At 40.6% G+C, this 11,508-nt stretch overlaps 1 protein-coding gene across 4 annotated transcripts in view; it reads right to left on the bottom strand.

Annotated features, from left to right (window-relative positions):
- Window positions 1-2,214: 2,214 nt before the first annotated feature.
- TMEM168 (transmembrane protein 168) overlaps window positions 2,215-11,508 on the bottom strand; it is a 29,651-nt gene continuing 20,357 nt past the window's right edge. For 2 of the 4 annotated variants that reach the window (XM_072861730.1, XM_072861740.1), the window contains exon 5: window positions 2,393-7,812. In XM_072861730.1, coding sequence (XP_072717831.1) covers window positions 7,265-7,812 — 548 coding nt within the window. In that variant the 3' untranslated portion in view covers window positions 2,393-7,264. Of the gene's footprint in view, window positions 7,813-11,508 lie in introns of all 4 variants that reach the window. The other 2 variants (XR_012042518.1, XM_072861717.1) reach the window with 2 other exon arrangements.

Raw genomic sequence — 11,508 nt, 5'->3', positions numbered from 1 at the left:
TTCTGCCCTAAATCAAGCAGTCTTGTGGTATGTCTGGGCGCAAGACAAGCAGGATGTGGTTCCTTTATAAGGCTTCCTGCTCCCCTTCCAGCCCTGCTTTCCTTACTTCTGTAGTTCACGTACCTCGTCCGTGTATGGCAGCGCTGTATTCTGTCTGCATTAATCAAATCTCTTATCAGAACATGGTCGATCTTTAAACAATCTATTTCCCTGAGTAATTTTAGATATTGGAAACCTGCTTCAAATTCGGCAGGGAAGGTACCACCTTTCCTCATCCAGAGAAGTATCTGGAGCCTCACCTGAGAGTAAAAATGAAACAGAGGCGGAAACCTGGCTTAAATCGTCTGGGCCATCTTCCTCACCAGTGATGGCAGAAGACAGGGAACCTTCTTCGGTGCCGCAAATGTTTCATGCACAAATACTGCTGTGGGAACATGCCTGAGGGTGTGTAGCATCCACTGTTGCCTTCATACTCTAAAAACTTCACTGCTTGGCCAGCTCCAGCTGTATAGCGTTATCTGGTTTCAGGCACTGTATTAAAAATATAATAATCATAATTTTTTAGAAGCCATCTTTATAACAGTAAATTAAATGGTGCCAGGACACAAGCCCAGAATGGAACCTCGCCAGTCTGTCCTGTCGGTTTGTTAGGATGGACCACAGCATACTTCTGGCCGGGCTGACAGCCTTCCCTGGCAGGGCTTGGGAGCTGGTGTGGGAAGTGACTGGTAGGCAGTTTGGATGGCACTGCCCTGGTTTGGAAGGTAAGACAGTCTGGCAGTACACACAGGCCACTTCTGTAAGAAACAAAACGGATCAGTTCTGAAGCCTCACTCTAGTTCTAGGTCTGCAAAGCCCACTCTCCTGGCCACAGCACTGAATCTGACCCATCTGATAGTATTACTTTTCCTCTTGGCTTCTTTTTTTTTTTTTTTCCCTTCTGCCTTGTCTTCCTTTTCTTCTGCCCTTTCCTTCCTGGGAAAAGAAGTAACCTTTCTCTAAGGATAAAAATCTTTATACTCTTTTGCAAGGCAGAAGAAATCTTTAGGGCTTTCAGCTATATAAACCTAATTTGCCAGTTACACCCCCCCCCCAATCTTTCTTAATGGATCTCTTATGCATTTATAATGTACTCAGTACCATGGTATCTAGGGACCTTATACACAATTTATAAAGCAAACATTTTTTTGCAAAAAGTTTCTACTTCTCTTCTGGCTATTGCCAATCTCTGAATCAGGCTGTTCCTTTGATTTGCAAAGGAAGCCAAGTTGTCCATTTTAGACTCCTGACACAAACTGTCTTACAGTATCCTGGCTTTGCATTTGTGGAATGGCAAACTCACATTCACGTTGATTTATTTTAGCAGCTATTAACTATAGAACTGTCTGTAATTAACAGAGCTGGCTGCATTTCTCCATCAGCTTCAACACTGGCATGAGTCAGCACTGGCAGTTCCCTAGCTCTGTGCAGAGCAGTATCTGAGGTAAGAGCCCAGAATGTTTCAATACACATTGAAGCGGCTATATAATTACTATATAGAGAAAATAATTCAGTGCTGATAAGGAGTGAAGTTGTAAGTTTCCATGTCACTAGTTGTAAGCAGCTGGATGCTGCAGGCACCTGTTGGGAATAGGTACCTACTCAGTTTCCTGAAGAGTCCGACTGCTGCCTTGCAGGGTGACCAACCCTTCACAAATGCCTACGGTGTGCATCTGGTTGTGCGAGGACATTCTAGTTGTTCTGGGCCTGAACCTCTAAAGGTGAGCTCTGTAATACCGACAGCCTTTATTGGACCCAGCTTTCTGGTCTCCAGTATAATACAGTGTATTTGTATTTTACTCCACAGTGGTAGTGGGCAATGTATTCAAGAAGCGATGGAGACTGGCTGAGTGCAGTGCTGGCACAGTAGGTAACACTGATCAAAGCCTTTATGCATTCCTTGCTCCAAATCAATGTGCTTGAATTTTTCTGCTACACTTGTTTTCCAACACTAATATATAGCAGCACCTAAGAAGAAACATTATTTGAACATTCATATGTCTGTCTACGCTGACTTCTACTTCCTAGGTCACCAAAAAAGCTGACCAAAAAAACCTCCAAAAACCCCAAACCTTGTTCCACAGATGCAGACATACTTGGGTTGCCTAACTTCATTCGAAGAGACTTAGAATGGCTGCAGGGCAGCACTGAGGGCAAGCTGTGTTGCTCTCTAGGGTTACCTCTGGATTTGAGACCGAACAGAAAGGATCTACAGAAATTTAATAAAAAATGAACACTGATTAATAAGTTGCAAAAATAATGGATTCAGTAATGATGAATTAGCAGGGTAAGTCAAAACTAAATTCCTTCTATTAAAAAAGAAGAAAGTGCCACGAAATCTTCCTCGTACTCAGCTAGTCAATGTGTTAAAAGGGCTGCTAATGGTGCAGTGCCCTTCTCCGCAGTTCTGGACACTGGATTACCAGTGACATGCCCATCACCCCTTGTCACACTAGCAGCTCTGCTTCTCCTCCATTTCCCACCGAAGTCTTCACTGAGACGTGCATGGCTCGGCGCCGGCTTGTTAAGAGTAGTGCTGGGACTGTTTCATGAGCAGGGAGTGCAGGAGCCTCCCTGGCAGTTTCTGAGAGGAGCAGATGTGCAGATCTGACCTCCTCAGCATTCGACAGCGTCAGTGTCCTGCTTTGTTCTCCCAGGCTTGATGTGTCAGACAGCAACCCTCCATTAACTTTAGAATCAGACTTTACTGGAGACGACAAGTTTGACTAAATACAAATACTCGTGTAAATGAAGTCTTGAATTAAGGCTTTATAAAATAACGTCTCAAAGCATAAAGAATATTTTTACTAGCTTGTCGACTAATAAAAAAATGACAAGGTGAAAGGTGTTAATAATTTAAGCTAATATTTCTAATTTCTATTAAATTGTTAAACTACAGATAATCCTTAGAGTATTTTCAGTAAACTCTGTTGCAATTTCTAGCTAAAAAAATACTCTGAAACCAGCTGTACAGAAAAACCCCATGTAATTCAAGAGGGAACACAGAAATTTTGGAAGTGATCAAGGCATGAACAAAAACATGAAATGGAAATGAGCACCCAAACCAGCAAAATATATTTAAGCAATATCACAAATACACAAAAAAAATCTATTTACAGATCTAAAATTGGTATGTCCAGTAAAAATCCTCCCACAAAAAAGTATCTATAAACAAGAAATTTAACCCAGTTACATTGTCTGCTGCTAGCAACAGAGGTGCTTTACAGCTAGCATAGCGTTAATTATGCCTTTGCAAAATAAAGGTAAAACTTAATAAAGGTGAAGAAATTATTTCTGGGAAAAACTTGAACTGAAGGCTGGGCAACAACAATCACAAGGCATAAAAAGCATAAGGAACTGCAAATACATAACTCTGGTAGTGCAAAAATGAAGAAGAATGGCTTTTTTCCCCAATACTCATTCAGAGAAAAACACTACTGTGAATTTTCAATTTGAATTTCTTTTAAAGGCTTAAGTTTGTAGGACTTAGTGCATTTGCATGTTTCAGCAAGGCTGATACTATGCAGGAGGTAAATGAAACAAAGACAACATAAAATTACCGTCATGATATAAATTTGTAACAATGTTTATAACAAAATGCCTGAATATACAGTACAGAGACAAGCCTCTAAAAAAAAGGTTTAGATTTTCTCCATCCAGACAGTTAATTTGTAAGCATGTTACCGCTAAAGAAAAACAACTTGTAGGTAACTGATAGCATATGTAACATTCTTTGGAATTAGATTTAAATTTCTCTTTCAGGCGTTGCCTCTGTATTTCATACAGGGAACAGCGGAGGGGTAAACTCCTCACTCCTCACTGGGATTAGCAGCTCCTGGTGCGTTGTCCCTCAGGCACACGCCCGGGGCTGGGCAGAGACTGCAGAGGTGCACGAGTGCCCGGAGCCGGAGAACTCCACCTGGGAACGTGGGTCACGGTAGGACGCCTTGATATTCATTGGTGTAGAGGCAGGGAATTAATACTGTTGAATTCCTGAGGCTCATCATCCTGCGCCCTGGGTTTTATTGTGCTTTGAAACACACAACACAGCCTCTTTATCCAAAAAGGCCTCACAGTTTTGACTGGCTGTAAACATGTCTTTTCATTTAAATCAGCATTTTCACCATGCCTTTGCTGTTTAAAAAAATAATAAAATCAAAAGTAGGAATACCTTAGCTCATGTTAAAACTATTTCAAATTCAGAAAAGTAGAGTTCTTCAATTGAGAAAACTGAAACAAATCTGCAAATTAGTTTTGCAAATAATCTTTTTGCTACATTTTTAGCTGACTCTTGATCTAACTTTCAGCAGACTGCTAGAGATCACCCAGTCTATCCTAGAGAAAATCTAACACTTTGATAAGTAAGCTGGAAACCATTTAATAAACACAGGCAAAAGATCAGCACCAACTCTTGCTTCTGTTCTGCCCAAAGCTAGGCCCTTCACTGCACTGCAGAAGAGATACTCCATTTTAGTCTGCTCACAGTCCCAGGATAGGTCAGGAGTCCCTCACTTTTCCTGTTCCCCTTGATGTACAAAAAGAAAGATAGAGATGATGTCCATAGAAATGTAACAGTAACAGGTACAGAGTAAGATTGACCTATTATAGTTAGCGAGAAGTGTTATGGTTGATGTTCAAAACTTTTCCAAAACAAAAAGGACTAACTTCTTGACTTTCAAATGTTCACAGGGTGACTATCGGGTATTACAGCGTTGCTTTAAGGGGACTTTGTTAAAAATTTCTAGTGCTCAAGTTGGAACAGTTTATGATGCAATCGGATGAACATTCACTGAAATATCAGTCAAAATAAGGGTGATTTTACAAACCAAATGATTGCCTTTATGCAATCTTTTTTCTCTATACTCAAGGGTTGTTGGCCAGAAATGGCTGAAAATTACTTCTGCAGAGGAAGCAGTGCTGCTTTTCTGCAACCTGACAGATGCTGGTTCAGCCTAACTTCAAGTATCCCATTTATGTGCTTGAACAAGGAGTTTATGTACCCAGCCCAGACTCCAGAGGATGACTTAGAACAGAAGTGCTCTAAGGTTATTAAACAGATGTAAGGGATTTGTCTGCTTGACCTTTGGCATATGAAAACAAAACCAAAACTAATCTAATAGGCACAATCACAGGAAAATTCATCCTAAACTAGAGATCAAATGAGTCTTCCTCTAGAAATATTTATTTCTCTTTGTTAATGAGCAGTGGAGCACTTCATGTCACTAGTATGGATTCAGATCTCTAGCCTTCAGACATCTGAATTTACATGAGATGACCCCTACCCAAGGCTCCCATGTTAGGAACTTAAGTTGGATACCTGAAGTTAGATGGTGAGATTACCCTCTGTCCTTACTGAGAACTGCCACCTCTCGAGTCCATGACAGAGCTGCAGTCACAGCATTTACTTAGAGAAGACCCAACAGAACTCAATCTTGGTAGGATATCTCATGTCTCATCTCTTTAACCCCTTTTCACTTTATGGAAGGGGATAGAGAAAGGCAAAGCGGGATGGAGGGTGGTGTCTTGCTAAACAAAGTTGTGTAATGCACACTAATAAAGAAACTTAGTGGTTGCCACTTGTAAATCCTACAAAAACCACCATTTTGAAGTTGGTGGGTGCAAATTACTCTGGCTATTGCAGATCTCATAATTTAATCACACATTTTATTTTCAGGAGTTACTAACTGGTATCAGTGTTAGCAGATTCTCTAACTTAGCCGGCTAAAAAGTTCAAATGGAATTAGAAAAACTCTTGATGGCAAAGGCTTAAAAAGCTCCTCAAGTATTTTCATGTATTTAAATAAATAAAAAAATTTTATATTTTAGACAAATATCAGCTAATGCCTAACATTTTTATTAAAATACTGATGGAAACAGAAAAAAGTAAACTCTAGGTCTACCGGATTGCACACACGTATGCAAAAAACCCACCAAAATTGTACTGTCTTAGCCACTTAGTTGTTTCACTCATTTTCTCCACTTGAGAAAACGAGATCAGAAAGCTATGCAGCTTCTCTGACTGAAGATGAAAGGCTGGGGCAGGATTTCTAGAGCCCCATCCAGCTTTCTAAGTGGAAGGACTAAGATTAGGACCCTGTGGTTGGGAGAACAGAGTGGAGGAATACTCATGATTCACTCCTCTCCTAAGGGAAGAATCTATTCTTTCTGACAAACTTTGCTCATGGTTTTAATAGATAATGAACTCATTGGTCCAATCCTGTACTCAGCATTTTACAGAACCAGGGTCTCAGGCACAGCAAAGACTTCAGATAAGCATGGAAGCAAGGCAACACTTGTATTTCCATTTTTTATCTATGGATTATTTTCTTTGTTAAATTCCTTGGGTTTTGGTTTTTTTCTTCAGAGTAGCTTTTCAAAATACAAACTAGTATACACTAACAAAAGACAGAACCACCCAGGTGAGGGAAAAACTTTCAGTGCACTTTTTATTCCACAGATGAATTAACTACTGGGAATATTTAAAAAAAAAAAAAAAAAAAAGATCACCAGCAAGATATTGAATTTTGAAAGTTACACTGAAAGTTTTTAAAACTGCACTTCAGAAAACATTGTCCAAACAGTATCAGAACATTAGAGTGTTGTCTGAGTTCCTTGTTTGCTGTGGCAAATTTCCACCAATGGAAGTAGAGAACCGAGGCAGGGGCTGAAAATGTAAAAGCAAATGAAACTAAAGATTCTTGGTAGCTACTTACCTACAATGGCTATTCATTCTTCTATTTTTTTGGCTCAGTGCTGTTTTATAATACCCTTGACCCCACCATATAATTTCAAGGACATATAGATTGATTTGAGTATTAGCTTGGTTCCTTTCCTGTATTTGAACCTTATAGTGGATATAAATGACAAATAAGCATGCTATAACATTCACAGCAGCTGTTGTCCATCAAACTGGTGACTCTGAACGAAAGCTGCTTTAAGCAGTGCATATGAACATGCGAACCATCTCCAAAATGCATGGTCATATTAAATAAGTCTCTTGCATATGTACATACAGACCAGTAACAAAACTCAAATATCATAGTCCTACCCTCTTCTGTTTAAGATTGCAGTTTCTATCTGTTGCATATACTGTAGCTGCTCAAAGAGCTGAATAAAGTGAGCGTAGCAGACTTTTTCAGAGAAAAATAGTCATATAAAAAGTTGTAAGTACAGTACAGTGAGAAAGTTCCCAGAGCTCTCACTTCATTTTCTCTTTGGTTGCTAATTAGGATTTGACGAGTTTGAAACCCTGTCCTGTGTCCAGCACTGTGGGAAGAAACCAACTCAGTTTCAGTCTTTTCAAGCACCTAAAACACGCTTTACAGACCCAGAACAAATTGAGACCACAAAACCAGTTTGCCAAATGTACTAATGGATAGGTGATACGTGGGAAGTATATCATCCAGTGTTTGGCAACATCACTTCCTGTTGGCAAATGCAAAGTGTAGTCGCTCCAGTGTTTTGACACACCATACACCGCTTTCACTGTACGTCCCTTTTCGGACCAGCTGATGTTACTGTCAGGGTTACAGTTGTACTCAACCCATTGCCTGGTGAAGTCACCAAGCTGTGGAGGGTCTGCTTCCTCGATGTCTACAACTCTGGCCATTTCTGCTCCTTGCACGGCAACATACTGGTCATTTACTTTTCTTACTTGTTTAACCCAAGGCTGAGAGTTCTCACAGTCTAAAACGATGATGAGTCGAGAACAAAAAGTGCTGTTCTTTTCTCTCCACCACTCCAACAGTGTGTCAAGTCGTAAAGCATCACCCCCTGCCACAAAGTAAAAAAGATTTACTCTTAGGACAAAGAAACAGAAACCTCTGTAGAATTTTGACTGCGGGTTCCAAGAATCCCTTATTTTAACAACCTGGACAGATATAACAGAAGTTTTCAACTGATCCTCCCTGTTTGTAGATGTTGCAGATCTCCAGAGAGGTATTAACTGATTCTGCCTGACTTGCTGTGGCAGATGAGGCTATTAACTCACCCTTGATTAAAAAAAAAAAAATTCCCTCACAGAGTGAAAGAAATTACAGCCTGTTGAAGAAATATGGAAATAGCTAAACAAGGAAAGAAAACCTGAAATAGAGTTTATTTTGTATTAAATCTTAATAAGTTTAAGGAAAAAAAAAGGACTCTCTTTAATATGTTTTTATTAATATTAAAAAGGACTCCAACCTTATCCTCGCCAAGCATATCTTGGGCCAACTGTATCCTGGGCTGCATCAAAAGAAGCGTGACCAGCAGGTCGAAGGAGGTGATTCTCCCCCTCTACTCTGCTCTTGTGAGACCCCACCTGGAGTACTGCATCCAGCTCTGGGGCCCCCAACATGAGAAGGACACGGAGCTGTTGGAGCAAGTCCAGAGGAGGGCCACGAAGGTGATCAGAGGGCTGGAGCACCTCTCCTGTGAAGAAAGGCTGAGAGGGTTGGGGTTGTTCAGCCTGGAGAAGAGAAGGCTCCAGGGAGACCTCTTATAGAAGCCTTTCAGTACCTGAAGGGGGCCTACAAGAAAGCTGGAGAGGGATGTTTTACAAGGACATGTAGTGATAGGACAAGGGATAATGGCTTTAACCTGAAAGAGGGTAGATTTAGATTAGATATAAGGAAGAAATTTTTTACGATGAGGGTGGTGAGGCACAGGCTGCCCAGAGAAGCTGTGGATGCCCCCTCCCTGGAAGTGTTCAAGGCCAGGCTGGATGGGGCTTTGAGCAACCTGGCCTAGTGGAAGGTGTCCCTGCCCATGGCGTGGGAGTTGGAACTGGATGATCTTTAAGGTCCCTTCCAACCCAAACCATTCTATTATTCTATGATTCTATAACTCCTCCTTTAAGGAAAAGAGAGGACTTTTGAACACAACACATGCTAACAGTTTCAAAGCACAACGAGAAAGCCACCTACGGGCACAACCATCGCTTTGGCTTGAAAAATTCACATGACCACAAATTGAGAGATTCACTCTATAGACACAGTTGTCTTCAGAGCTTCAAGAAAATTAAAATTGGTTTGGATTTACAACTCAATTAAACAAAAATCTCATAGGAATTTTTCCACAATATTTATTTCCTATCAGCTCAGAAAACACCTGCAACTAGAGTGTCCAGCTTCTCATGTTCCATCTCAGCTCTCGCTCCAACCATGCTTTGAAAGAGGAGATTGTAATTAAACAAAGTTACCTATAGTGGGCAGTCCTTCTGCTTAAGCGCAATGGATACTGCAGAATCTACGTAGCTTTGAAAAGCAGACTACTTACTCAAGTGCCTAAGGAAAACATCTTGCAAACAAGTGAATAAATCTCCACAGGCTCCACAGAGACTATTAATGTGAAGTATATGTGAATATGTCTAGGTGTTGGCAGGCTGGAGCTATGATACAGATTTACAATGAAAACACTCTAGTTTGAAAATGTCAACTTTAAAAAAAAAATGAAAACTTTTAGAAGAAAGGTAGAAAAATGTGATTTAAAATAACTGCATTTTAATTCCATAGTGATTTTCATTGCAGAATAGAAGTATATTTAGCAGTGTTTAAAATCTTGTTAGTAGGAATTTAACTGCACAGGTGAATCTCAAACAGAATAGCTGCGTATTTCAGCACTTACATTTCAACCTGTAAGGGGTGAAAAAAAAGTGCTTCACATTAATAGCTCAGAGTTAAAGCTTTGAGCATGCTATCGCAGTTAAAGTAAAAGTAAAAGTAAAAGTACAGGGCTTACAACTTTCTCAAAAAAAATGCAAACCTGGAAAATTTAGTACCAAAGAAAATCTTAATATACAAACCTACAGTAATGGCTTGTCTTGGTACATGATCCCCAAACTGCTGTAGTTATTTACAGCAGAGACTTGTGTAGAAGCAGTTTCCCTTTTCTAGGTAAGCCTTCCGTGTCAATTAGCAGTAAAAATGTATTAATTTGTTCATGTTTTAAAGGCTTATAAACAAACTTTATTTTAGTGTAACTATGCAGGGGTGCAGGTGATTTCAAAACAGTACTGGATAGAACTGCCCAAAGAAAAACATCTCATCCTTCATACACACACAAGCACATGGTCAGCTTCTAACCCTACTAACCTCAAACACATGGACTTATCAGCCAGTGCAAGATTTAGGCACCAAGCTGTGTAAGAAATCTATGCGTCCGGCCACTTCTGGCTCTTTGGCAGGTTTCGCAGGCAGTTAAGCTTACAGTTTCAGCAACAGAGACAAAGCTTCATTAGCCCAGCTCTTGCTTTTGCCTTCACCCACAGAACATGACCTCCCCGGTCATTTGACTGCTTATACTTTATGCATGACTAGTTAACAATTTCTTTTATATACCACTGTGTTACACCTCAGCCTCCAACAACAGAGAAACATCATCAGTGAACTACTAAATCCAGTAAGCCTCCCTTAAAAGGTATAATTATAAAGCAAAGACTACACCGCTACTGCTGTGCTGCATCATGGCATAAGCCAGCAGCAAGATGCTACTTTTTCTGTTAGATCCAAATGTTATATTTCATTGTTGCCATCTCTCTTCATCCTCTCCAGAGGTTGGAGGATGGTACACATTACAGGAGCTGATGACCAAATGCTCCATCTGTCAAAAAACGCCACTGTCCAATACATGCGTTACAATTACACAATCAAACAGCCTTCATTTTTTCAGTTTATACTCCAAGTTACATTCAGGGGCAGTGCTATCTGGAAGGAGTATCAGGTTACACTCCATGATTTATCTAAAATTAATCACAAAAAAGGATGCAAGACATGTGACAGCTGCCTGTTCCTCTCCTTTATGTGACTATACATATCTCCAAGTAGCAGCTGAAGATGTGCTTGGATAGAACCAAAAAGCAACTTCGTGAAAAAGCTGAACACCATTGTATTTACACACTGTATCTTTTAGCACAGAAACTTCATTTTTATTGTAACAGTTACCTTGGCCCTTATCCTAGAAGTGAAGACAGAGTTTAATTTAGGCCGCAGCTACCTGAACAGGTATACAGAGAACTGAGCTCCCCTCTCACACTCCAGGCTGGCCAGATATAAGCCAGCACTGGGCTGGAAGCTGTCCAATTTTTGCAGCAACATTTGGCTCTATATATGCTAGAAAGCTAACCATGTTTATGCTGCTGGCTGGAGCACGGGTGGGAGGCAGAGTTTTGCTGCTAGCCTGCTCCACACAACCTGTGGACACACTCAGAAATCACACAGGGCAGCAGCTGCTCTTATGGACAAGACCACCCTGTTCTCGGAGAAGTCATTCAGCCACCCTGGCATACACTGCGGTACATCACTTGCGCTAAGCTCAGAGTACAGCTGTGGCTTTTTAAATCACTAATACAGATGAAGCCTTTGAGAAAAATATGTGTTGCTCGTCAGCAGGTATAACAGTTCAGGCATGGAGTTGCACCAAAACAGGTATATGGCCTCCAGATGAAAACTGACCTGCGCCTGAACACCTCACCATGACCACATGCAAAGCTAA

The sequence above is a fragment of the Ciconia boyciana genome, chromosome 1 (genome assembly GCF_034638445.1).
Source record: "Ciconia boyciana chromosome 1, ASM3463844v1, whole genome shotgun sequence".
NCBI lineage: Eukaryota > Metazoa > Chordata > Aves > Ciconiiformes > Ciconiidae > Ciconia > Ciconia boyciana.
This window is presented reverse-complemented; position numbering and strand designations above follow the sequence as displayed.